Source organism: Canis aureus, chromosome 8, assembly GCF_053574225.1.
Source record: "Canis aureus isolate CA01 chromosome 8, VMU_Caureus_v.1.0, whole genome shotgun sequence".
NCBI lineage: Eukaryota > Metazoa > Chordata > Mammalia > Carnivora > Canidae > Canis > Canis aureus.
In genome coordinates this window covers 6,231,860-6,259,148 of record NC_135618.1, presented here as the reverse complement: position 1 = coordinate 6,259,148, position 27,289 = coordinate 6,231,860, and the positions used below count along the sequence as shown (strand labels likewise).

Here is a 27,289-nt window from a genome sequence, read left to right as displayed (position 1 = left end):
ATTACCTTTCTCCCCCCCTTTACTGGTATATGAAAAACAAAGAGTGAGTACTGATTAAGTTCTTTAAATCCAAAAATTAGGGAGGGTGGCACCACTTACTTTTGTAATTCCAAGACAAGCGTCCACTGCTACATAGGATAAAGTCCTGGGGTTTAGATTTCAGCTCTCAGAATCACAATCCCTAAAGAGTGTTCACTAGGAAGAAAAAGTAAAAAGTCTGCTCTAGAAACATTGCTCATAAACTCCAAATACTTTTAGTTCTCCTTTTTCACCCCGGAAGAATTATATTCTCATGGCCCATATCTTATTCCTGACTTGGGATACCCAAAAAGGTCGTTTTGAAAAGCACTCTGCCTTTTCTTTCACATTAATTTTGTTAGCTAGTTTAAAAGGGATAATTTACCAAATTAGATGTTTTCACGTGTTCTTTTGTTGAGGAAGTGTAATCATCTACAAATAAGTTTCCTATTAAAATGTACTCAAACACAGCTCAAAATGACTTTCTAAAATTAAGAGTTGTTATATTTGAGACTAACGTCGACTTAATACTGAAAACACACACACACAAAGGACAAAATGGTTGAAACTTTCACAAGAATGGAAAATGTTTAATAAACTTAGAGTGGTGGGCTTATTAAACTATAGTGTTATTTACAGCCATAATTCATCAACCACAAACACAATAATGTGTTTGCATGGCATGCTACAACAGAAGCTTTATTCAATTCATTCAGAAAACATTGGCAAAATAAATTTCAGTTGCAAATTCACAGATACAGGCTTCAAAGTATAAAGTTGTATATAACAAAAAATACAGGTAATATTTAGAACAATAACTTACAGATACAAACTAATGATAAACTACAATTTCACAAAGGATTGTAAACATTTTGCACACTTGTCAGTCCTTTCTTTTAGGCAAAGTGCTCTTTTGATGACAAATAAATTAACAGATACACACTAGAGTGAACTATTTCCAGACAATACAAAAAAAAAGTTTCGATTTGTTTTCTTCTTGTAAACATAAATTTTACAAAAAAAATGAATAATCAATAAAAGTGTCTTGCAGGCCAACTATAGATACATACCTGGGCAGCAAAGTGATGTTGAAAATGCTTTGAGTGTTAAATAAAAAATTAACATTAATATCTTTTCAATGGTATTTTATACATAAGTGACAAGATTATATCCTTAATCATTTCTATCCCTGAAAAAAGGAATTAGGTATGACTTATTGGCAGTTGTGTCATTGAATGGGGTAACAAGGGCTGGAGTCCAAGAGTTGTTGGTGAATGAGCTATAAAATAGAAAGAAATTTGTGGATCAGTTTTGTAGCGAGGAATAAAACTGATTTAAAAACAAACAAAAACAATCCAAGGCAATGCATTTTCAATACTCATTATAGCTGAGGGCACCAAGCTATACTCATTCCACTAACCTCAGCAGAAGCATTAACTTATTCAGCATAGGGAGTACAGTATTAAATGAGAATCCAGCAATATTTTACCCCCCAAACCTTTTTTTGGGGCCACAAGCTTTTGACACTGTAATGTCCTCCATCCATACCCCATTCACTGCACTTTACCCTGCAGCTAGAAAACACAAAAGCTTTGTCTCCAGAAATGCTGCTAGTTTCCACATAAAGGTGTCTATAGGATGACCCCACCACCAAATTCTCATTTATGAATGCTTAACTGCCTCTTTCCTAAACATACATCAAAGCACACTTGACCCAGGCAACACTATATTCATTCATGTGAACACACACAAATCTAATGCTGATATAATAGCAACAATGGTACAGGCTCTGATTTTTATTTAACCAAAACTTAAAATGAAGTTTCCACTCTCAGCAAGGTCTATGATGCTTCAAATCAAACCTCTCATTGACAGCAACTAGGAAAGCTGGCCAAAATTTTTAAAAAATCTGTTGGAAGGCATCTAAAAATACCAAGATAATGACAACTTGCAAAGCAAGTCCCAGAAGAGAAGGAAAATAAAATGAGGCTACTTCCCACCCCCTACTCCTCAAATTTAGTGACAATTTTCAAAGAAAAGGAATGTCTGAGAGGTTGAGAATTTGAGTGGACTTTCAGGAGTTAGAATCTGGCTGGGAGATGCGGAACAAACATGAAAGATCAGGGACCACTGAAGAGAAGCTCTGGTTTAAAACAACAGAAACAAAACACAGCAAAATGCAGGCTCTGTCTGGGATCCCACAAGGCTAAATACAAGTAGTGACCCAGAAATGTATCAGGCTTCGTGACGACTGATCCTGATTGGATTAAGTTGATCTTACCCTATTCTAACTTCCTGCCAGAGACAAAACCAAATCCTCTCTGGTAGAGACCATCCAGAGCCTCAAATTATTTCTAGTTTTTCATACCCAACATCTGAAGTGCAATAAAAAAATAAAAAGACAAATAAGACATGATTTGACTAAAAACAAAGAGATCCAGATGCTGTAATTAGACATAAACTTTAGTATAACTACTATAATAATTTTATTGAGGAATAAAGTGGTAGAAATAGAAGATTTAGCATAGGAATGCAAACTATATTAAAGAATGAAATGGAATTCTAAAACTGAAGATACAATAACTAAATTAACAACTCAGTGGGTAAGTTTTATGCCATATTAGATAAAGACTTAGTGACCTGGAGATAGGTCAGAAGAAAATACCTAGACTAAAGCATGGAAGGTCAAACCTGGAAAATATGGAATTTTTTCATAAGGGGCAGAAACAACATTTGAAGAGACAAAAACTGAGACTTTTCCATAATTAAATACATCAAACTACATACTCAAGAAGCATATCATTATAATAAAATTGAAAAACAAACACAGAGAAAAGCTGGGATAAAATGACTAAAATGACATTTACTTTCAAAAGAGCAAGAATAAGACCAAAAGCTGATTTCAACAATAGGTAGCATCAGATTAACTATCCATATTCTAAACAATGGAAATAATGGAAGCCAGAAGCCAATGTTATCTTACCTTCAAAGTCCTGGGGGTTTGGGGGGAAGCTCCCAACCTAAATTTCCACATACACAGGAAATACCATTAACAAATGCATCAAAACAAATACTTATGAATGAACCTTAGATGTGCAAGATTACTGAACCAAAAACTCTAGAATATAAAAAAGTACTTAAAGATGGTCTGAATAAATAGAAATATAAAGTTCATAGGATGGAAGGTGATACTAAGATGGCAATTTCTTACAAAGTGATCTAATAGACTATATCAATTTCTATTTTTTGGTAGAAATTGACAAGCTGGTAAAATTTATGGAAATGCAAGGGTCAAGAACAGGCAACACAAACAACACAAAGTAAGACTTTTTTCTACTGGATATCAAGAATTGTAGGACTTGCATAATTAAAACAATTAGCAAGATGAAAAGAAATAGTCTAATAGAATATACACAAATTGACACCTACATTATATGAATGAACAGTTGATTTATGAGAAATGTGGCAGCTGGGAAATTGGTATTTTTATCAATATAACAATAGAACTTTGCTTCCTATCTCATAGCACATACAAAATTCAATTCCAGACAGACTGTAAATCTTAATGTCAAAGGTAAGATAAGTTTCTAGAAGGTAGCCTAAGAGGAATATGTTCACTATCTGAAGAGAAACAAATTCTTGAATAGGTCACAAAGAAAGCACTGCCCATGAAGGGAAAAAAACCTGATGAAATGAACTATATTAAGATAAGGAATCTGTATTCAACAAAACATACCCTTAAGAGAGTAGAAGGCAGCAAGTCACTGAATAGGAGGAGATATTCACCAAAATAAATAAATAAATAAATAAATAAATAATTAAAAAAAAGAGAAAGAAAAAGGGAAAAAAAAGATATATAAATTCCTGCTGAAAACATGCTCAATCTCTTCAGTCATGAGAGAAAAGCAAATTAAAATAATGAGCACTATCCGGCCATCAAATTAGTTAAAATTAAGAAGTCACACCATACCAAGTGTTGGCAGGAGTGTGGAGCACCTTGAACTCTCACATAATGCTGGTCCAAGTGTAAACTGGTTCAACCACTGTGAGAAACTGGGAGAATCAGCTGAAGTTGGGTGTATGTGTAGCCCATGACCCCACGTTCCACTCCCAGGTACATACCAAACAGAGGTGTGAATTAATGTACACCAAAAAGCATGTACAATCAAGTCCATAGCAGCATATTCATAGAAGTCTAAACATGCTCAAACACCATAAAATGGTTAAATTGTGGTATATTCCCACAGTGGAATTCTATATAACAATAAAGCAAATCACTGATTGTTGCAGCAATACAAGTGAATCTCACAAACAATGTAGTTGAAAGAAGTGAGATACACAATACATTCCGTATGGTTCAGTTTATGTAAAGCTCAAAAATGGGCAAAACTACAATAGGATTTTAGAAATCAAGGCAATGTTACTCTGGAGGAAGAGGATACTAATTGGAAGGGGACATAAGAGAGGTTTCTGGGGTGTTAATTATGTTCTACTATTTCCTCTGGTCAGTATTTACATGGATAGGCTCACTTTAGTAATTCATCAAGCTGGATACCTGTTATGTGTGCACTTTCCCGTATGTATGTTTTGCTTTAACAAAACAATGTCTTCACTAACTCCTACCTAAAACTCTTGAGTGTGCCATTTGCAACGACGTGGATGGAACTAGAGGGTGTTATGCTGAGCGAAGTCAATCAGAGAAAGACAATTATCATACATGATTTCACTCATGTGGAATTTAAGAAAACAGAGGATCATAGGGGAAGGGAGGGAAAAATAAAATAAGGTGCAATGAGAGAGAGAGAGGCAAACTGTAAGAGACTCCTAAGTATAGGAAACCAACTGAGGGTTGCTGGAGGGGTGGTGGGCAGGGGGGAAAGGCTAATGGGTGACGGGCATTAAGGAGGGCACATGATGTGATGAGCACCGGGTGTTATATGCAACTGATGAATCACTGACCTCTACCTTTGAAACTAATAATATACTGTACTCTAATTCATTTAAATTAAAAAATAAATAAAACTCAGAGTATAAACACTTTGATCATAGGAAAATAAATTACTTAAATATCAAACAAAAAGGTCCCCCCCCACCAGGTAAAAAAAAATCAAGTGCTAACGGTCATCAATATTTGTATTTTAGCTGTGAAGTGGGTGTTAAACGTCTCCCTTAAGATGTAGCCACAGAAATAAGGACGTTTGCACATTTCTGCTCCCTATTGCACACCCCCCACCCTAATATTTTTCAGCTATGACTGAGTAATAATTTCAAAATATGAATCCTACCAATCAGCTAGCATTAGCAGTTATCAGTTATTGTACTTGGAAAACAGCTGCTAAAGGTCGGGATACCTACCATCCATGTAACTATGCAGCGCAGTTAGCATCGTCCCGTCTTGGGGCACGTAGGCAGAATAAGCCATTTCTTCTAGCATAGGTGGAGACAGCCTGGAGGGTGGGACTGCTGTGACTGGGGCAGAAGAGGAGTGATTAGGACTGACGTGCTTCTTATGGCGTGCTCTACAATTCTGAAACCACACCTGAGGAAGGAGAGAAGCAATGTAGTCAGTCACATGTCAGCTTCTGTGTACATGATCTCCTCGGTCTAAAAAGAAATGAGTCCTCAATTTCTCTACCGTGTAAGCACAGCATAAATCTAAGAAGCTTTTTAAGTAGCTCTGTAGACAGAAGAGAAACATTTGCACAAATAACAACGCTCATTTTCTTTGCTCAAATAGTAGCTATCGCGTGGTTTACTTAAAAGCCAATTCCATTCTACATCAGCATCCTCCAAAACAAAAAGGGAGGGAAGCAGCTCAAGAATTCCAGAAAAGTTTCTTTGGCTTTAACTACTGGCATTTGGGACAAAAAGAAATATAGAAATAAAGCCCTTTAAATCAGAACTTAACAACAACAACCACAAAAAACTCAACTAAATGTATTCTTAGACACCTGCTGGACTGATTTCAAATCCTTTTCCAAATGACTAAAATCCCTACTGAGAACTTAAAGCTTTCTACAAACCTCTTGATCCAGTTATTCCAATCACATCTTAACCTGCTGAGTTCAATTTCTCTTAGTGAATACATAGACTAGGTTCCCTAAGAAGTATGTTAAGGTCAGGCTTATAATAAGAAAAAATGAGTAATGCTTAAGCAGAATAAAATACAAACAAATCCACCGGTGAAACAGCTCGCAAAATGTAAAGAGCTAATCATCCTCTTGTCTACTCTATCACAGAAATAAAGGAAGCAAACTCAAGGCAAACAGGGTTTTGAGCCAGGTCAGGGTGAGTGAAGCTAGGTTGCCCAGAATGCTCCCAGTAATGAATATGCCTGTGTTTTAACTCCCTGTCATTAGATAAAAGTTGACTACAGAGTATTACTCTTATTAAAATATTAAAATAACGTAGCACAGGGATCCCTGGGTGGCTCAGCGGTTTAGCGCCTGCCTTTGGCCCAGGGCGCGATCCTGGAGACCCGGGATCGAGTCCCACGTTGGGCTCCCGGCATGGAGCCTGCTTCTCCCTCTGTGTCTCTGCCTCTCTATCATAAATAAATAAATAAATCTAAAAAAAAAAAAAATAACATAGCACCTATTCGTTATCACTCCATGCAAGTCTGTCATGAAGAGAAAGAGAGTGGAGGAATAAAAACCTTTAAGGAAATTATAATAGGAGCATTTCAGTGTCAGGGAAGAAGGCCAGGGAGAGATCAGGGGCATGAGCCTCTGTCCAGGGCTGGCAGGTAGTTATTTTATGGCACAAGGGAATCAGGGCTGAATAATATAGAAGAGAAGGAATCTACAAAAAGTTTTACATGGGAAACCTGACCTGCTTTCAAAGCTACATCCTGCCCTTTGGGACTCAAAAATAGAGAGCTGGCAATGTATAAACTCTAGGAGTTAAAACTAAAGTAAGAAAAATGGATTATGTAATGGAGTATGCAGCCCCGAACAGGTGGCTGAAAGGTAGCACCCAAGGAATGTTTCAGAAACAAGACGAAGGCATATATTAAGGAAAAAGAGTGGGGGGTTACAGTCTTCTCCCCCATTTCTGGAGTATTTGACTCTCAGGTACTTACACAGGGACCAAACCCAAAGTCTCCAGTCATAGTTCTCTTCACGGCTCCTTCATAGGTGTCACTACTGTCCCCCACCCAGGCAAGAAGATGGACTCCTATGTTCTCCAACTTGGAAAAGAGAACTACTGCCACCAGCCTTTTCCCCAACAGTCCCCAGAAGACCTGCACCCTGGTGGGCTACATAAACCTGATGGACATGGCACTATGGTTCCCGGAGTTTCTTTGGATGGAATCTATTCAGTTGTTTAAAAAAAAGTCCAGACTTTGGAAATAATATGAAAAAGGCATAACATACAAACAGCAGAAACACTACCTTAATGCTGACTCAAATAGCTCCTTGGAAAGATCATCAACAGGTAATCAGGCAAAGAGAGGTTTGTAAACACAAAATGTCATGTAACTTGCACAGAAAAAAACAGAGTTGACATTTCCAGACATCAGAGAATAACTTCTTGCAGAAGGGCTACTCAGCTCTAGAATTTAAACACAAATCCTTTTGACGCTACTCACTGACTTAAAATTCTTTCTCTTTTGCAAATCTCCAAGAAGAGTTAAAACTTCTTTTGAACAACATACTTTATAATTTTTTGAGTTCTAAATTGTAAACTGTATAAACTAAGAGCAGGCTAGGTAGACATTCTGCAAAAGAGAAGACTAATCCATAAGATACATTCTTGAGAAAGCCCGAAGAGTCAAATGTCAGAATTTTTTGAATGAAAAAGATGGAATTGGGCAGCCTGGGTGGCTCAGTAGTTTAGCGCCACCTTCAGCCCAGGGCATGATCCTGGAGACCCGGGATCGAGTCCGACATCAGGCTCCCTGCGTGGAGCCTGCTTCTCCCTCTGCCTGTGTCTCTGCCTCTCTCTCTCTCTGGGTCTCTCATGAATAAATAAAATCTTTAAAATATATAAATAAATAAGTATAAAAAAAGAAAAAGAAGGAATTTTAAATTATTGGGAAAGCATGGCATAATACTGATTTAGAGAAACCTGGCTAATCATTTGCAAGGAAAAGAAATGGTAAAATCCCTTTTTAATCAAACTTCAATTCCAGACAAATTAAAGATTAGGTGTAAATAATTGGAACCAAAAACATTTAAGGAAAACAACAGTCAATATTGATAAACTCTCTAAGTGGAGAAGCATAGAAAGGGCCGATGTTATAAGAAAAAAATATTGAGAGATTTGAACACATAAAAATGTAAAAGTTCTGGGACGCCTGGGTGGATCAGTTGGTTAAGTGTCTGACTCTTGGTTTTGGCTCAGGTCATGATCTCTGGGTCCTGAGACTGACCCCCAGGTGGAGTCCTGTGCTGGGGGAGAAGTCTGCTTGAGACCATTTCCCCTCGCCCTCTCCTCTGCTCCTCCTCCCATTTGTGCTCACTCTCTTTCTAAAATAAAGTCGGGCATCTCGGGTGGCTCACTGGTTTAGCGCTGCCTTCAGACCAGGGCGTGATCCTGGAATCCTGGGATCAAGTCCCACGTCAGGCTCCCAGCATGGAGCCTGCTTCTCCATTCTCCTGTGTCTGCCCCCACCTCCTTTCTCTCTCTGTCTCTCATCAATAAATAAATAAAATCTTAGAAAAATAAAATTAAATAAAGTCTTTAAAAATATATATGTATTTCATATATATGTATAAAAGTTCTATGTGAAAAAAATAAATAAACTGATGAACTATGGAAGTTTGACATGATAAATAGAATAAAAGTCAGTAAGATGGAAAGAAAAGGGATCATCATCCGATAGGAAAGTGGACTAAAAACATATTTCTAAAATTACAAAATAAGCAAACATGTTAAAGTTCACTGATAAGGAAAGAAATATAAAATAAAAACAATGAGATTTTTCTACCAAAATTGCAAAGAATGTAAAAGAATAACTGTATTCAGGATTTGCATGGTTGGTGAAAGGAAACTTTCATCTATAGCTCCTGGCAGAATAAACTGGTATGAACTTTCTGGAAGGTGATTTTTGTACTATCAGTTAATCAGTCATGAAAGGCCCTAAACATGTTTTTTCTTTCGACTCAACATCGATTCTAGAAATTTCTCCTTGGAAACTAAGGAACAAAGAGCAAGGTGTATATACAGTGTTATTTATTACAGCACTTTTATGATAATGAAAAGATGGAAATAAAGTAAATAAATTGTGCCATGCTTAAGATGTACAGCAATAAAAATGACATAAATCTTAATATGGACACGTACTCCTAGGACACTGACTGGAAGAAGTAGCAATGTTTTATTCTGTTTCTGTAAAATACACAACTCATAATTCACCTATTAGAAAGGGCATGTGAATGGTGATTGTATCTGGATGCAGCGTTAAAAGTAAAATCATCCACCTTTTTTTGTGATTTCCATACTATGATGATCTGGTCTGTTACTAATTTCTCACTAAGCTGACTTTATCTAGTAAAGGTGAGAGTGTCTCTATGTGTCAGACCATTATTTCTACCTAATCTTTGGGTAACAGAGTTTGCACATTAGAATCAAGGCCTAGTAATTAAAACTTTTTCATTTTTCTAAAGTGTCCTTAATGCTAGGAAGTGACTGGACAAAGAGGTTATGATTTTACTGAGATCACAGAAATTGATTCTTCAAAAATACCATAAAGGAGTTATATGCGTATATACAAATAGTATGTATATTTACATTCTAGTATCCCTTCCTTTGCTACTTTATCAAAAATATTTAAATTCAATTCTCACATATTAAAAACCACCATCCAACAATATATTCTCCAAGGTCTAGTACTTGGAATCAAGATAACTTGCCCGTAATACTGGTGACCTAAACACTTGGAGATTTCATGACATTGTTGGGGGTTCTTATTTCTTCAAATAGTAAGAAGAGCTTTCAGAAAACCCTTCATTTCCCCTTGCTTCCAACTTCAAAATAATTTAAGACATAATAGTCATGAATTGGCTTAGCTAGAGTAGTCCTTGTCGTTGAACATACAGGCTCCTAAGATGGAACCCTCAGCCCATGGAGTCTGTTACTACCTCAACAAAGGAAGCTCCATTTCCAGGTACAGGAAATTCACTACCTCCAATGGCAGCCCTTATCATTTTTGAAGACTTTCATGCTAAGAAAGTTCTTCACCATGAGTGAAATCTGCCTCTTGTTTCATTCCCTTGCGAAGACCTGATTCTACTATCTGCAAGACAGCCTTCCACCTATATTTAAAGATACTTACACTGTTTATACCATCCCTTCCCTTACTATCTCATCTCCAGACAAATATTCCTATTGCCATTAATATTAGCACATAATTTATCTAATAACTAGATAATTTCTACTTCTTTCATGACCTTATTAGCCTGTCTCTAAGGGAAACAGTCTGTTCAGATTGGTTTCTTGCTAAAACTCCTTTTTAAAATTTGGCACACAGAGGGATCCCTGGGTGGCTCAGCGGTTTAGCGGCTGCCGTCAGACCATGGCGTGATCCTGGAGTCCTGGGATCGAGTCCCACATCGAGTTCCCTGTATGGAGCCTGCTTCTCCCTCTGCCTGTGTCTCTGCCTCTCTCTCTCTCTCTCTCTCGAATAAATAAAATTTTAAAAAAAAATTTGGCATGTGGAAATAAACATAATACCCTGGACATTTGAAAAGCACTGAGGTCATATGATGCACCTCCTTCAGAGAGCCTCATTATACTTACAGTCAGCCAAGTCTACTGGGAATGTAAGTGTTTAAAGAAGCTGCAATACCATCAGGTCTTTCCCAACAGCTTCTCTGCATAGATGACTTGTTAACTATGAGATCCCTCAGGCTTAATAAGAATAAATTGAACAATGAGCACCTATTTATCAGCCACCCAATTTTTAAGAAATAAAACATATGTACTACGTTGGATTTTAACTCTCCCCTCCCGAAACTAAATTTCATCTTGCTGGTTATGGTTACTGACATGAATTCCTTAAATTTTTTAGAACCTTGACTGTTATTTAAAATTATTTTCCATTTCCCTGATTTCTCTGTAAGATCTTGACACAGTCACCCACCTCCACCTTGAACACATTCCTTTGGTTTCTATGATGCTTTTCTATCAAACTCATTCCTTCATCCTGGCTGTTACTATATCCCATTCTAATAGCACCCCTTGCTCTCCTCTCTCCCTAAAGTCCATTCCTTTTTTACTTCTATGATCTCATTCTAAAGGATCTTATCCAATTTCATAGCACTGGATATTTTTGAGTCTTGTTCACCTTTTAAAGATACCTGTTTATATACCCAACTGGCACCATCACTGCACGACTGGCAGAGCTAAAAGGAAATTCATTTCCTTCCCAGTTACCAAATCATCTTTCTTTTGACTCTAATATTCCTGTCAGTAGCACTATTCCCATGGATACTCTGACTTCAAATTTAAGAATCATTCTTCACTTGTCTCTTTCCCCATTACAGTGTCCAGGTCCCTTTCGTGTCTCTTGCCACCAGCATGCAAGCAATAAAACGTTTCTCAATGAATTCTAGGTTACTATCTCATTTAAGTCTCTTTTCAAAAAAAACACTACTTTGCTGGGCATCTCAACTAATATGTGTATCTCTAATCTAGACTTTCTAATCCTAATTCTTCCCATGTACTGCCACCAGCTACCATGGCTGTCTCCTGCTCGGGACAGAACTCTACAAGTTTAGCTCTAAAAATTTTCTCTCTCACAATTTTCAAATACAAAACTAAAATTTCAATGAATTTGCTCTAATTCATCCTTCCCTAGCTTTGTTCACACCACTTCCTCTACTTGGAACTTTAACAAAGGCCATCTGCTCCCCCCCACACACACACTTCTCACTCGCATATACAATCACAGAAAAGTGGGAAAAAATTACTAGCTTCAGTATCAGCTCTAGCTTGGAACCACAGTTGTCTTTTTTAGCTTGAGGGTCTTAGGGTTGCTGTGAGAACCAAATGAAGTAACTTGTAAACAACGTCATTTAACAATTGGTAGCCCAGCCCAAGCAGACTAATTATCAGATTAAAAAAAAAAAAAAAAAAAAAAGTTGATGTAGAGTATGAAGAGACCTAAAATGGAAAGCTAATGATTTGACATTTCTTGACACACATAGACACACACACACAACACACATTCATAAAGACCTGGAACAGAACCTCTGGGATCTCTTGATTAACCTTTAAAATAATCACCTGTATCACACGTCTGCTCAAGCCTGTCCTTTCTGCCAGTTTCTGGAGGGTCTGTGCATCTGGGTTGTTGTCCTGAGCAAACTGTGCTTGCATAACCTGTTTAAAAAGAAATAATGATAGTAAACAGCTAGATTTAAGAAGCTCAATCTTTTGCATTTTGAGGACTAGAGCGATAAGGCATGCACAAGAAAATAAGACGCTTGTATTTTACTACTTGAAAATCAATATGGGGGAATAGATATAAATGACGAGAAAGCATGTGTTAGAAATTTACATATTGATACATTAAGATCTTTTAAAAAATAATACATTTCAACATAAAACTTGTTTTTCTCAGCTATGCTGTTAAAAATGAGCTCACCTTTGCTCTTCCATTCTTCTACACACAAATGAAATGAATAAATGGTAGAAGTCTATTGGTTATTCTTTTCATTTTGCTAAAAATTTCTTACATTATATAACTTTTAAAAATACAAAAATCCTATCAAACGTATCTTCAGCCTCTCCTGAGCTAAATGGGCCCATACTACAATTTTTACCAATCAGCAAATAGTATATAGTGCAAAAGTTGGATTCCATTTAATTGTAATAACTCCAATATTAATTGTTTTGAGCACTTGATCTATGCAAAACAGTATCAGGGATCTTAAAAAAAGATATCAATCATTTCGCTGAGTAAGAATTTTCTGGGATTTAAATACCTGCATATTGAAAAAGCTCCCAGGTGTTTGATATGCACCTTTGGGTTAGAAAATGCGCTAAGTGCCATGAGACAGTGATACGTGAAAAAACTGTCCCTGGTCTCAACTGTTTGAGACAATGATATGCACATGCCGATAACTACCAACACTACGAGGTAAAGGGGAGAGCATGGAGCAGGAGGGAGTACCCGAATAAAGCATAAGCCAAGGGCTTTGGACTCCTTTGAAGAGGAATTCATGGGAATCAAGGGGGATATTTGAATTTTACTATTTCAAAGTCAATCAACTGAGGGAAATAGTATAAAATATAAGGAAAGTATTATAAAAGATGGGAGAAGGGCGACTGTCATCCAATATGACTGTACATGTCTATGGGTGTGGGATGGGGGTAATCAACCTACCTAAAGACCTTATGCCACCCCTGGCCTCAACACCATTTCCCGTGGGCAAAATTAATTACATTCTCCACTATGCTCCTTATATAATACAGTCCTTCAGCCACTACATGCATCACATGGCAGCAAAGGGATTCATTATTGGGTGTCACTCTCCAAAGCTGAAAGTAAGCTTCTTGAGGGCCAAGGGAATGCCTTATTCTTTATATCCCCTGGAGCTATACCCTTTCCCATCACATAGTAGGTTCTTAAGGGTTTGTAATAGAATGAACCCTGACAAAGTGAGGAAAATCTGAAGATTGTGGGGAGAAAGAGACTAATATTATTCCAGGAAACCTTAGGAGGTTTACAAATTGTGTAATTCTTTCAGTTAAGTTCTCTCTGGTTCGTGACTTCTAGAATAAGTTATTCCTGGCTTCATGTCCAACCATATCTGTTCACACATTCACTGAAGACAGCACATGTATTTTTACTTTAAAAAATGGGCAGAATTGGCCTAAAAGTTCATAATTTCACTCAGTCCACCTCATTCTTCTCTTACTCCAAACGTGTTACTTCAGTATCATCATGTACAAATAGTTGTGTTCATATGTAGTTGAGCACGTAACATCCCAAAGAGAAAAAAAGAATGAGCAAATTGTCTTTGCTTTTTTTAATTTTTCAAGAACAAAAGTTAACCAGATATTTAAGTATTTGCTTATTAGGCCATTACTGATAACTAATAAAAAAAAAACAGCATGCTTTCCACAAATGCATTTCAAATTCACAAGTTTAATAATGGAACCGAGTTACATTTAATAAGGCAATTTCTCATCAAGGAATAAAGCAAAACTCAAATGAACACTGATGGTTCAGAATCGGTGTAGCCTAAAGGGAAAGTAAGACATGCTCATCAATGTTTAATCTCACACACAAAAAGCCCCTTTTAATTTCTACTTAATATCATTGTTCTCCAGTCCCTAATGATGTTGTAACCCACCCCACTTCTTTTCTGTGCTCTTTTTAACATGGCCAAGGAGTGAGCCTTTGTAGACACTCATCATTTTAAGGCCAGGAAATCCCAGAAATGAGAGGTATCTGCATAGTAGCAGCTGACCAAGTCAATCTGAGAGTAGATTAAATTAGGTGCTAACCTTGGCATGTTTAATATTAATAATCATTGAGCAAGAGTTTCTAACTACAATAAGCAAACCACAGTATTGGCAGGAACTTCTTAAATATCATTTCTACAAATGGGGCAATATTTGAAATACTCTTGCCAACACAAAATGTTATTCTCTTTTGTGAGCCTTAAATTATTTTTTCTTCCTGTAAATTTCTAAATAATTTTGGGAAATGATCTCGGTTATTCTTCCCATGTTAACTCTCCTCTGTCCAAAGCAGTAACTTCATGAATAGTCTTGACTTCTTGAACACCTATAATATTTTATCATTTTGCTGAATTGAAGCACTACTTGAATATATTCAGTTTTCTGAAAGGACATTAGACAATGAAGGTACATTGCCTGATTTATTAGAGGTTCTAGCAAAATATAATGATTTGAGTTCTTAAAAAATTTACAGCTATGTTTTCCAGATTCCTGAGGTAGAAAGAACCGCTTAAGGACAAAGATTGTAAGCTCAATAGTTTCAGCCATCACGGGCATAAGAAAGATACTAATAAATATTGAAAAAGTGATTATATGTATTGAAAGCATATCACTTGTTTTCATTTTTTTCCACTTTCATTTTTTAAAACCTATTATTCCAACATACATCTTTTAAAACTTACAATTCAGATCACATTTTCATATAATAATGCATGATGATGATGAGAATAGCTTATGCATGTTTGCAATTTAAAACTATAAAGCTATCTACAAGATTTGGAATCTCACTCTTGTTTTAGTTGCTGCTGCCATAAAGTGGAGCTTTTATTCCACTCATGGAATGGTGGCCAAGCAAAATGAAAAACAAAAACAAAAACAAAAAACGGAGGACTGGGGAAGTTTCCAAATCTCTTCTCTGCCATTCCCTTGATAGTCTGCCTTGAGGGGAGTTCCTGCACCTCTTGGATGAGGCTACCTACATCAAGGAATTACTGTTAGGAATTAAAGGAGAGAATGTAGATAAATGCCTAGCATAGGACTTGACACAAAAACCTTCACAAATATTATTCCCTCTTTATTTAATTAGTACCTATAAGTATTTTCCTATATGAAACTGTATATCTACCTAAAGTTGTTTCAACTTTTTGCTATTATAATTGAAATAATTTTAATTTCACATAAACTTTTACAGTCAGCCTTATAATCATTAAAATTATAGCCAGCCCTTCATGGAAAACAACATATTTATGTTAGAAATTCTATTTTAACTCAGACAGCTTTTAGCTACTGCATATTTTGCTGCCAGGTCTCCCACATGTACTCATATCTCCTAATTTAGGGCTTTATAGGATCTAAACTCCCTTGAAATACTGGCATCACGTCAAGATTTTTTTTCTTCATCATTCCTCAAATTAAAAGTCTCTTTTGAAACCCTTTTACTGTATTCATCTTAAACACTGGCAAGTCTTAGAATACGATATGTGATTTTTCAGAATATTACTTTTACCCATTATTAATGTCGTATAACTGTCCTTTAAAGTTTGAGCTAACATAAATCCTATGTATAAAGCACCCAGTAGTAATGGTAGGCGCTCAATAAATGTTACTTTACCTTAACATAAAAAAAATACATCATCCACATTAATCTTTTAGAAAACGTGATTTCTTTATCTGAAAAAATGCCAGAAAGAATCATCTTATGTGTAGACTTAAAGATAAAGCAAGGGGTAATTATTATTTTCTTGACAATTGACATGAATTGAACTTATAACAATTATATTTAGGGCACCTAAACTGAAAATAATCCCTCCTTTTTCAGGAGACATAATCAACCTTTAGCATCAAACTATAGAATCACCCCTTTTAAAAACAAGAAAAGGTTTACTGGATTGAGGAGTCAATAACTAGATTCCTGTTGTTTATGGTAAGGCATATTCAATTCTTCCCAATTTGTAAAATTGTACAAACTTAGCCATTGTAATTTGTTAAAAAGGTGAACCCATTAGTGTCCCCTAGGCCCACATACTGTATGTCTCTTTCTGTTAATAGTCTTAAAATATTTTGTCTTCTATCATTATTATATGTAGTAATGCAAATAAATTTCTGGGTCGAACTGATTTTATCAGGAAGTCAGGACAGATCAATATTTTGTTTGCATTTTGATGTTAATACCAATAAAACCCAGGGAAATAAAGCTTGAATGATTAGTTCATGCCAGATCATTACTCTGGAAATACTAACAAATATTTTAGGGTTATAAGTATGTTTTCATACAGTCACCAAGTTAATATTCATTACAAGCACTGGCTAACCATTTTGAAAACATGGAAATGTTTTTAGATAGCATGGGGGTATTTTGGGTGTTTTGGGGAGGAAGTGGTGGGGGGAATTGGGTTTTTGTTTATGTTTTTTGCTTGTTTTGGTCAGGAGGGACCTCAAAAATCATAAATTCATTGTCATGTCTACCTGGAGCTGATCTGCTGTAAAGCTGGTCCGAGCTCTTTTTGCTGGTTTTGGATGATTAACATCTTGCTCTGTGAGGAGGGCACCTTCAACACTAATCCCATTACCTGCATTTAAAAAACAACAGTATACAGGATGGTAACTCAAATGGGTCCACTGATCAAGCAATAATGTTTCCTGCATCTCTTGGCTTGGTGTGAAATTGTAGATTGCCCAAATCTGTAAGTTTAAAACACACTAGAAATAGTCTGTGGAAACAATATTCCACTTACAGGCTTGTATATTTACTCAAAAGAGTAAAAAGTTAGAAGAGCACACATCTAAGGTTCATCCTTAGGAGGCCAATACAGGAAAACAACTGGTTACAAAAAGCAAAACAGAGCCCTAAATTGAAGGCTGCTGCCTGAGAATATGGTACAAGGCTAATACACATGCCATGGCTTTCCCTGCAAATAAACACATGGAGATCATCACTAACAGTAGAATGCTAAATGAGTTTTACCACAATTACACTGCACAAGATAATGCATTAAAATGACCTTAGGAAAAATCATTTTTATTCCCTGTATTCACTGTCCCAAAAGACTCCAAAGTATTTTAAGTATATATTTACCATTTTCCACTTCTCTTTTTAAATTATCCAGCATACAGTCATAATGCACTCTGCAGAGGACTTTCTCTTCCACCAAAGCAAACTCCTCTCCCGTGGAAAGCTGCCTTTTGCAAGAAAAGCAGGCAAAGCACGCCAAGTGATAGACATTCCCCTTGGCCCTGCGGACCCAGTCAGTAGAATGGATGTGCCTCCCACAACGAGAGCAGCGAGTTCCATACCTTCTACATAAATAGAAGAGCAGGAGGTGAAGATTTTAATGTGTGGTGAGATATTCAACAGCCTGAGCAAACTAATACATCATGTTACTCTTTGGATTAACCTAAGTATTTAAAGCTTTTGAAAATGAAACAGGAATCAGTTATTTTCCTCAAAGTCAATATCAAGACTTGAGATGAGGCCATAGTTCAAACCTGTTTATAAAACAAAAACTCCTCTGTCACTTTAAAGGCAGACTGGATTTTTTTCTTTCAAAATAAATGCAATAGGAGTTTCAATTTCCCTTTTGTAATAAATATCAGAACATTTATAAATTACCTAAAGATTCAAGATACAAACACACATATACTCCAGGTTGAAACCTAAAAGGGCAGAAGCATACCAGTGAAGATATAATGACTTCTTAAAACCAAATTGAGATCATTCAAAAATGTTTTAAATATCATTTAAGTTAAAATATTTAAACACTAAAAATTGATATTATCAAAGGATGGGTAGAACAGAAACTGTTCACCCTGAGAGTAAGGAATGAAAACTTAGATTTGTTTCCACTGGTGAATAAGCTACTGCATTGCTAGCCACAGGACGTGGGAAAATATTATCTAAAGCTTTCAGAGAACTATTTGGACATAAAATGCAGGTTAACTGTAACAAAATGCCCCATGTAAATATTTCTTTTTTCTCCTGGTCTGAGTAATTGGACATTCTTTGCTATGTCTATCATAATCAGTCATGGCCTTGCATATCCTACATCAAACTATTGATGTGTCTGTTTCTACTCATGAGTCTATCTTTAGAGGTATTGCCAGTTTTTTTTTTTTTTTGAAGTTAACCTGAATAACTGAAACTTAAAATTAAATTTTGGAATTTAATATGAAGCATAAAAGAAATCCTGAGGAATTAGACTTTCAATAACTCGCTGAAACTAAACCTTTCAAAAAGCTTTAAATTATCATTAAAAAATTAAGATTTGCATATCTTAAGTCAAAGAGGAGGCAAACTGCTATGATTCTTGAGGAAACAGAGAGTAAAAGCCTGATGAGAAATATAGGTGTTTGGTAATTATAAAATTCTGTCACTTTATAAAATAAAGGATCCTGGGTTTTATGAAGTGCTTTTAATTAGCAATTTTATTCAAATCAATCACTAAACTCTTTGAAACCAGTTTTTGAAATTGAGTGTAAACAACATAATTAGTATTACAAACTTCATTATATAGTATTAATTTCCCAATTTTACGATGAACATTTTTCTTCATTTGGAAATGCAAATAAAAATATGATAATTTTAAAAAGTCATGCTTTGGGATAATTTCAATTTCTAGGCAGCTATCTATTAAGGATTGAATTATACCCTAGAAAAAACTATGCATTTAAACAATTTATAAAGAGATCATGGAGAAAATGTTACATTTAATATCTTAGGCAAATACAATCTCACAAAGCAAAGATCAAAGAACACACAAAAAGAAACAGGATTTTTAGGTAGAATAATCCGACTCGGTATATTTCTGATATTGAAATGGTCAGTTCCTCTAAGTTATATGGTTTAACTCAGACTCCAAACTGCTGACATTTTGTAGGTATAATTAGAGATCATTCTACAGTAAACTGGTAAACACTTAACAAAACCTTGATTTCTTCCCCCCATAATTATTTCATCTTAGCATCCCCTGCAAATAACAGACTTTGTCACAATAGGTCATCTTATGTTTTATACTTTACCTATGCTCAGCAAGAACTTTCTCTATTTTTAATAGCCACCACTCTCATTCCCAAAGAGGAAATAATTATTTTAAATTAGCTTTTGTATTTTTAATTCCTAAAACACATAAACACACTTATTTTGTTTTAATATAAGTTATACCTCAAAAATGTGAAGCATTCTCAGTTTTAAATCCATTACATAAGAAAAACTGGGTTTCAATATGTAAGGCGGGACGAGAAAGTTTGTTTACAAAATTCTCTTTGCGTAACATCTTGGAGTTTCTACGAAAAAAGTTTCCACAGTGTACCTGAAATAATCAAGTTTGCAGAAAATGTCTTTGTCTTTAATATAACAGCTGGTATGCCTTCCTAAGGAGGTCCTGCAGACACTGCAGGAGAGACACCGAACATGCCAGCACAGGTCATTCACCTGTAAAGGAAAAAGGGGCAGGATAAGAAACTATTTTAATATCACACTAACAGAGGATCATTCACTGGTTTTGTGCATTAAGCAATTTTAAAACCTGGCTCCTTAATATTTTAACATATGCTCTGAATGTTTCTATCTAAAAGATGTCATTTACACAAATGTGTGTCTTGATATATTCTCTTTCAGACCCCAACCAGAAAAGCACAATAGCATATTTTACACTGTGTGCTAAATTGTTTATTCCTTTGAAGAATTCAGGGTGTGTACTTTTCTCTTTCTGAAATCGAACTTCTATGGACACGGAAAATTTTGCTCACTTTAAAGTCCTACATGCAGGCTTGTTGTACTTTTTTTCTTTCACCAAATTCTTTCCACCATGAAAACTGGTAGCTAAAGAAGTCAAACCACACACTTTCTCAATCTACTTTTTGGCCAAACAATCATAAGTGGTGCACTAGTTAAAATGAGAGAGAGAGAAAGTGAAAAAGAAGCCTTGTAAGATTCTGATCCTTTTAAAGAAGTCTGGCAATCCGTTTCCCTTACCAAATAGAAATTGTTAAAAACAGATGTAAATCTTGATATGACAGAGACTTTCTGACATTAAATAATGGAATCAAGGAGTAAGTTATTGGAAACCTAACAAATGATCTGGCTACTGGAGAAAAAATTAATCTGATTAAAAGTGGTTCTAAAAAAGGCACCCAAGTATTGTTTGCCATTTATACTCCAAGCACTAAGCCATAAAATCATGTCTAATAAATCACATCACTTTATATTTTCTAAATAGGCATATGAAATATTGTCAATTCAGGGAACAAATCATAATAACCCTCACCTTAAACTGTTGCCAGAATTCTAGAAGCACCACAATTTCAGCCTTCAAGAATGAAGATGTATACTGGGTTGAACTTGCCTTTAATACAGGCTCCCAGCGTTTGCTCTTGTTAAATAGACACAGGAACTGAGTTTGTGTTTAACCAATTAAGCATGATTTCATTTCATGTAAAAGAACAGCAATGATGCAAAAACACCCGTTACATCCTACAAATGGATCTAATGTCTAAAGTAGTAATTATGAAATTGTGAAAAGGGGAAATTGTGAAATAGTCTTTATTATGAAACAGTGTAGCAAAAGCCCTATCTGTCCAAAGATTCTATCAGATTAGCACTACTGTTCAAAATCTTCTTTTTCCCCAAAATGTTTTGTGTGTGTGAGATACAAAATATAAAAGGTATTTCGAAGCTGAAGGAAAAAGTTTTACTTCTAATTGTAGTTATGGCCTCTTTCCAAAGAAAGCATTAATGAGAGTATCATTTTGATGAAATTTTAAAAATTTTAAGTTTTGGGCTTGGACTGCATGCTTGCTACATAAGAAAACTTGGAAGAAGGAAAGAAACAAACGGAGGAAATCGGGATAAAAAAATATTAACAATGTTTAATACTATCCTAGAAACAAATATGTATTTTCTATTTTTTCCTAAAATGGGAATATTAAAGTTTAAAAATACAGGCTTCCTTTAATATTTCAATGTTTAGGAACTTCTACATTTTGATCTTACCCAGGCTCTTTCCTCCCACCCCTCTCTCCAAACAAGTGCAGATTCAGACTTCAGGGCAGAGCCAGGGCCACCCTCCAACTCTCTAAAGCCAAATCTAACGCCTGGTTTGCCACCTTTCCTTCAAGTTTACTTAAAAAAGAAAAAAAAAATGCTCCTCACCTTCCATCTCTTTTTCAGGGAGGAAAGCAAGTTAGACAAAATTCTAGAGAATACAGACCTTCCCTGATAGCTGCTATTTATCCAATCTGTATATGTATATAGGACCAAGCCAGAAAAACCATCCAAACGACAGGGCACTGAAATATTAGATGAAGCAAAAGACACTTCTAATTCCTCTCCTACTTTTTGTTTTAGCTCAATTTCAACTTGCTTCAGGAGATGATGTTTTTCTATATCAAATAGTTTCTGTGTTAAACAGTTGTACCCTCAAATACTCTATTAGGTCTACCGATTATTTTTCACCAGGCACTCAGATTGAATTTAAACTTCTTTTAGAATGAGTATTCAAAAAAAAAAAAATAACCTCAGAGTTTTTAAATAATCCTATAATGTCAAACTTTAGTTGGAGCTAAACACTAATATGTACATAAAAAAGACAGAATAAGGCTTTACATAGAATATTTCACTAGGAGGACTACAGTCCTACAACAAAAAGCTTTATATAAGTTATTTAGATAACTTAGGTATCTAAGCACATCTAATACACAAATATATTTTTAACATACAAAAGTGAACACTAGAAACTAATTCAGAGGTGTGTTAAGAGTCACTACATAATACTCTTTTTTTCTAAATCCTCTCTGGTATGAAGTGTTAAAGCCTTTATAGATCCATTCAGTAGCGTTCTTAGAAACTATGCTAATTATCGAGAGGGCTCCTTGAAATAATAAACTAGTTTTGATCCAAAAAATGATTTGGAGATATCCAAAAAGGCTCAGGTCTAGAAACAGTGAAAAGGGATACCTCAAGAATTCAGATTTAAAGAGAAAGCCGTGTCAATTTGCCGGCTTTAAAACTCAGTCACCAATTAAAATTAATTTACTTTTCAGTTTTTCACCAAAACTTCTTTTGGTGCTTTATCTGGGTTGTATGTATATGGTATTATTCCCACTTTACAGATTAAACAGCTTTATACACTGAGGTAGAAATTTCAAGAAGCCCAACAACTTGCGTTTTGAACGCATACTCTCCATAATCATTCCTTTTGGAAAAAAGGGGATGGGGGAGTGATTGGTGAGGAAGGAACAGAAAGTAAACTGGTTTGCTACTAATTCAGTGTAGGAGAGATCATTATTTTAAATAGTGGTTTTAAAGAGTTGTTGAGGTTGAAAACCCATGGTATTAGGATTAAGACACATGGGACCATGACCCTGCACTCAATGACGCGGTTAACTAGTCTGCCAAAATTTCCCCTCCAAAATTCCCGCACAATATTTTGAGAGAAGTGAAACAAATTAAGACGGTCAATTCCCAAACTATCACTTGAAGCACTTCATCCAGGCATCCCTCTATCTTTCTTTTTGCTTCTCTTCCTACCTGCCTTCCTTCTCCTCCCCCCCCCCCCTTTTTTTTTATTTTTATGTTTTATTTTTTTGGTCTAACTTTACAAATCTAGCGATTTCCATTTCTTTCACAAGCACGGGAGAGGACTTAAAAAAAAAAAAAAAAAAGCCCTGGGTGGCCTCTAAATATTAATAAGAGAAAGGAGGCACTAAAAAGGTCTTTTTTTTTTTTTAATGTAAGGGCTCCTACAAACTTTTACTTTGAAAAACCCTTACTAAACTGTTACTAAACATAAAACTATGTAAAAATTCTGTCCAGAAAAGATCCCTTGGGGCGCTTCACAGCGGTCCTTACCAAAGGGGACACTGCAAAAGGGGCCTCGGCCAACGTTTACCCACTAGGGGCTCTCAGAGGCAGGCAGGTGTAGGGGTCCAGCGGGGGCTGCAGGGACCACAACCCAGGCTCGGGAAAACCCATCAGGCAAGACCCCGTTTCCAAGGGAGGCCGAGGATTAAGCGGGTTTGGCTCCTCCGCGGGCTGCGGCCGCTGCAGTACAAGCCACCCGGGGGCCAGCGCCCGAGGCCACACGGGGGGAGAGTCCACGGCCCCCCTTCCTCCTGCAGGACCCGCCTGCGGCGACCACCGGGAAGGCGGGAGGGGAGAGGCTCCCCTAGTGCGGGGCCCCCCGCGCGCCCTCGCCGGCCCCGCGGCCCCCCTACCTTGAGAAGGTACTTGTCCACGATCTCGCGGCCGCAGCTGTTGCACACACACTTGCCTGGGGGGCACGCGGAGCCCGAGGCCATGGACCGGGGCGAGGACGACGGGGACAGCGGCGCCGAGGACGAGCACGAGTCCTCGTCCCCCGCTCCCTCGGGGCTCACCTGCGGGAAGCCGGGGGCGCGGTTGCAGCGGCTCCCCCCACCCCGCCCGGGCTCCCGCACCCCTCCCGCACCCCTTCCCTCCTCCCCTCCCCCCGCCCCAGGCCGCTCTCACTTCGTCCCCTGATGCCAGGCTCCCGCACCCCTCCCCGCACCCCTTGCCCCTTCCCCCGCCGCTCTCACCGTGTCCCCTGCGGCCGGGCTCCTGCACCCTTCCCGCACCCCTTCCGCACCGCTTCCCCCTTCCCCGGGACACTCTCGCCGTCTCCCCTGGGGCTGGGCTCCCGCGCCCCTTCCCTCCTCCCCCGCCCCAGGCCGCTCTCACCGTCTGTCTCCCCTGCTGCCGGGCTCCTGAACCCCTTCCGCACCCCTTCCTGCGCCGCTCTCACTTTGTCCCCTGATGCCGGCTCCCGAACCCCTTCCCCCCCCCCCTGCCCCGGGCCGCTCTCACCGTCTCCCCTGCTGCCCGGCTCCTGAACCCCTTCCGCACCCCTTCCTGTACCCCTTCCCCTCTCCCCCCCGCCCCAGGCCGCTCTCACCGTGTCCCCTGCTGCCAGGCTCCCGAACTCCTTCCGCACCCCTTCCCCCGCACCCCTGCCTGCGCCCCTAACCCCCGCCCCCGCCCCCACGGCTCTCACTTTGTCCCCTAATGCCGGGCTCCCGAACCCCTCCCCCGCCCCGGGCCGCTCTCACCGTGTCCCCTGCTGCCAGGCTCCCGAACTCCTTCCGCACCCCTTCCCGCACCCCTGCCTGCGCCCCTTCCCTCCTCCCCCCGCCGCTCTCACTTTGTCCCCTGCTGCCGGGCTCCCGAACCCCTTCCCGCACCCCTTCCCCCCCTCCTCCCGCCCCGGGCCTCTCTCACCGTCTCCCCCGCGGCCGGGCAGCCCCGGGGAGCCGGCCCTCGCCCTCCACCCCCCACCCCCACCCCCGCACCCCGGGTCCCGGGCCGCTCCTCCCCACTCACCAGTCCCTCTTCCCCGGCGCCTTTCCGCGTCCTCCCGGCCGCCAGGGCTGCGATCCGCGCGCACTCCTCCGACATGGGCCCCCGGCGCTGCGGGCGCGAGCAGGGGGGGCGCGGGGAGCCGCGGTCAGAGCCCGCCCGCGCAGCCCCGCGCCGCGCCTGATGAAGGCGCCGAGGGCTCGGGGCCGGGCGCCGCGGGCAGGGGTGCGGAGCGCAGGCCCGCAGCTCAGCGCCGCCGCCGGGGCTCAGCCCAGCCGGGCGGCCCCCCGCGCCCCCGCCCGCGCCCCGCCCGCCGCCACGGGTCGGCCACCAGCATCCCCGGCACAAAGCGCTCGCCCGCTAGACGTCAATCACGGCGGAGCGGGGACCGCGGGGCTACGCGGGCGCGGGGGCGGGGGCGGGGGGGCGAGAAGAAAAGGGTCGGAGGAGGGGGTGGGGGAGAAACTTGATTTCTTTAATAACCTCAATTAAAAGAGCAAGACACATATATATTTTTAAAAGGGAGCTCTTTTGAATTGGATAGCCCGAAAGGTGAAGAGGTTTAATAGGATACTTGAAAGCTAATTACAGCGGGATTTGAGAAGCCTGGTGTTTGTTCCGATGACAATTTGAATGAAAATGCTTCAGATTAAACCGAGCCAGCGGCTCTTTCGTAAACTTAGGGCAATTAGAGCCGCGAGTGATTTACACTCGTTTCTTTAAGGTGTAAATTGCCACTTACTGCTCAGTAAGTCAACATTCGAGCTGCTAAAGGATTATTTTTAACCGGCGCGCAAAAAAAAAAAAAAAAAAAAAAAAAAAAAGCGGGACGAATAATGGAAAATATCCAGCTGAATTTAATTTGTGCCATTAGAACTCCCCCAACCCCCGGTCAAAATGTTTTAAAGCAACAGCGCGCATTACTCAAGGGTTTCCAAGCCTTCGCTGGAGTTTTGTTCTTAAATGAAAACGCAGCCGCCGATGGGGCTTTCTCTGCCGCGGGGTACGGGCGCCCGGGTTGGCGCGGGGCGGAGGGGCGCGGGGGGCACGGGGGGCGCGCACCTGCGCCCGCGCATCCCGCGACCCGGGCCCAGCCCCGGCGCCTCCCGCCCCGGCCCGCCCTGTGCGGGGCCCCGCGCGCTCCCCGGGCCGCAGCGTGCGCCGCCGCCTGGGGCCGCCTCCGCGGTGGCACCGACAGGTCCTCCCCGCGGCGCCCGAGCGCAGCCCGGTCAGCGCGCCCGCCCCGGGCCCTCGGAGGCCTTTCCAACCCCGCGGGAGGGTCCCCGACGCGTCCCGCCCCGGGCAGCGCCGAGCGCGGCTGCGCTTTCCCGGCTACTCCACGCGAGGCGGGACTCGTGCGCCCCTGCTATGCTTTTTTTTTTTTTTTGCTTTTTTTGCTTTTATTGCTTTTTTTTATTTTTTTTTGGTATTTGAGGGAAAATGGCCCTCCTGCCCCCCCCCCCGACACCCCCACCCCGGGTTCCCCCGAGGCCTGGATGCGCGCCCTGCGCCCGCGGGGGCCGCACGCCTGGAGCCAAGCCTCGGGTCCCACCCTGACACCCACCACCCATCCCCACCACCCACCCACGCACCCCGCCCCGACTCGCCCCGACCACCACGGCAGAGAGAACAAAAGCACGACTCACATGGACCCGAGAACTCGCCTTAGGCTCGAGGCTTCGTCTCCCAAATTACAGTCTCCATGCCTCAGGTTAAGTGAGCTTGTGGGGAGGGGAGGCAATGATTACCGACTAACGCTACGACGTAATCGATAAATAATTTTTTTTTTTTTTTTTTGGCCAGGTCTGAAGGGGAGGCCGCTACAGGTAATTTCTGAACCTCCTAAGGAGCCCGCACAGCTCGCGTCTCCGGGAAACTGCCTGCCCCGCAGCGGGTGCGGCCCGGCGTCGGCGCGCTCACCTTCTCGGGGGGCGCCGCCAGCTCCGGCACGTCCTTGCCTTCTAGGGTGCACGCAAACATCTGATCGCTCTTCCAATACATGGCACTGCTGGGGCTGCTTGTCACATCCCAGCTCCGCAGGGTCAGCGGCCGTCCGAGCCTGCCGGGGGGGCCCCCCCCTCCCACCCCGCCCCGCCCCAGGGCACCGCGGACAGGAGCAAGGCCGCGGGCTGAGTCCCCGTCCAGACAGGCCGCTGTGCCTGTGTCCGGTCCGGCGCACTGTTCTCTAGATTCTCATCCCAACTTCACTGAGGTCTGTCCCTCTAGGAAAAGGAAAAAAAAAAAAAAAAAAAAAAGTTTTGTTTTGCAGAGGGTGGAACCTTACATAAAGGGAGGGAAGGGGGTGTGCGCGCGTGTGTGTGTGCAGGGGGAGTCTTCTGGAGCAATAGCCTCACCTCCTCGAGGAAAACCCGCCTTCTGTACATGTTAAGATCTTTATCAGATCAAGCCAACTTACTCCAGATTTAGTATTAGAGAGAGAGAGAGAGGAAAAAAAAAAAAAACACTGGGAATGGCCTGTTAACTTTTGACTTTAAAAAAAAAAAATGAAACAGCTCTGCTCTCTCTGCTTTTGCCGTGGCTTTTTAA

General features: G+C 40.1%; 1 protein-coding gene across 1 annotated transcript; it reads right to left on the bottom strand.

Moving 5' to 3' along the window:
* Nucleotides 1–580: 580 nt before the first annotated feature.
* Nucleotides 581–27,025, bottom strand: LHX8 (LIM homeobox 8). Its single transcript, XM_077905061.1, has 10 exons — nt 26,663–27,025; nt 26,389–26,463; nt 24,767–24,853; nt 23,644–23,805; nt 19,740–19,861; nt 17,510–17,730; nt 16,900–17,003; nt 12,250–12,345; nt 5,374–5,557; nt 581–1,297 (listed from the first exon to the last, which is right to left on the bottom strand). Exons 3-10 carry the CDS (start codon nt 24,839–24,841, stop codon nt 1,221–1,223), a joined length of 1,041 nt encoding a protein of 346 aa, XP_077761187.1. The 5' UTR covers nt 24,842–24,853; nt 26,389–26,463; nt 26,663–27,025; the 3' UTR covers nt 581–1,220.
* Between the last annotated feature and the right edge of the window lie 264 nt (nt 27,026–27,289).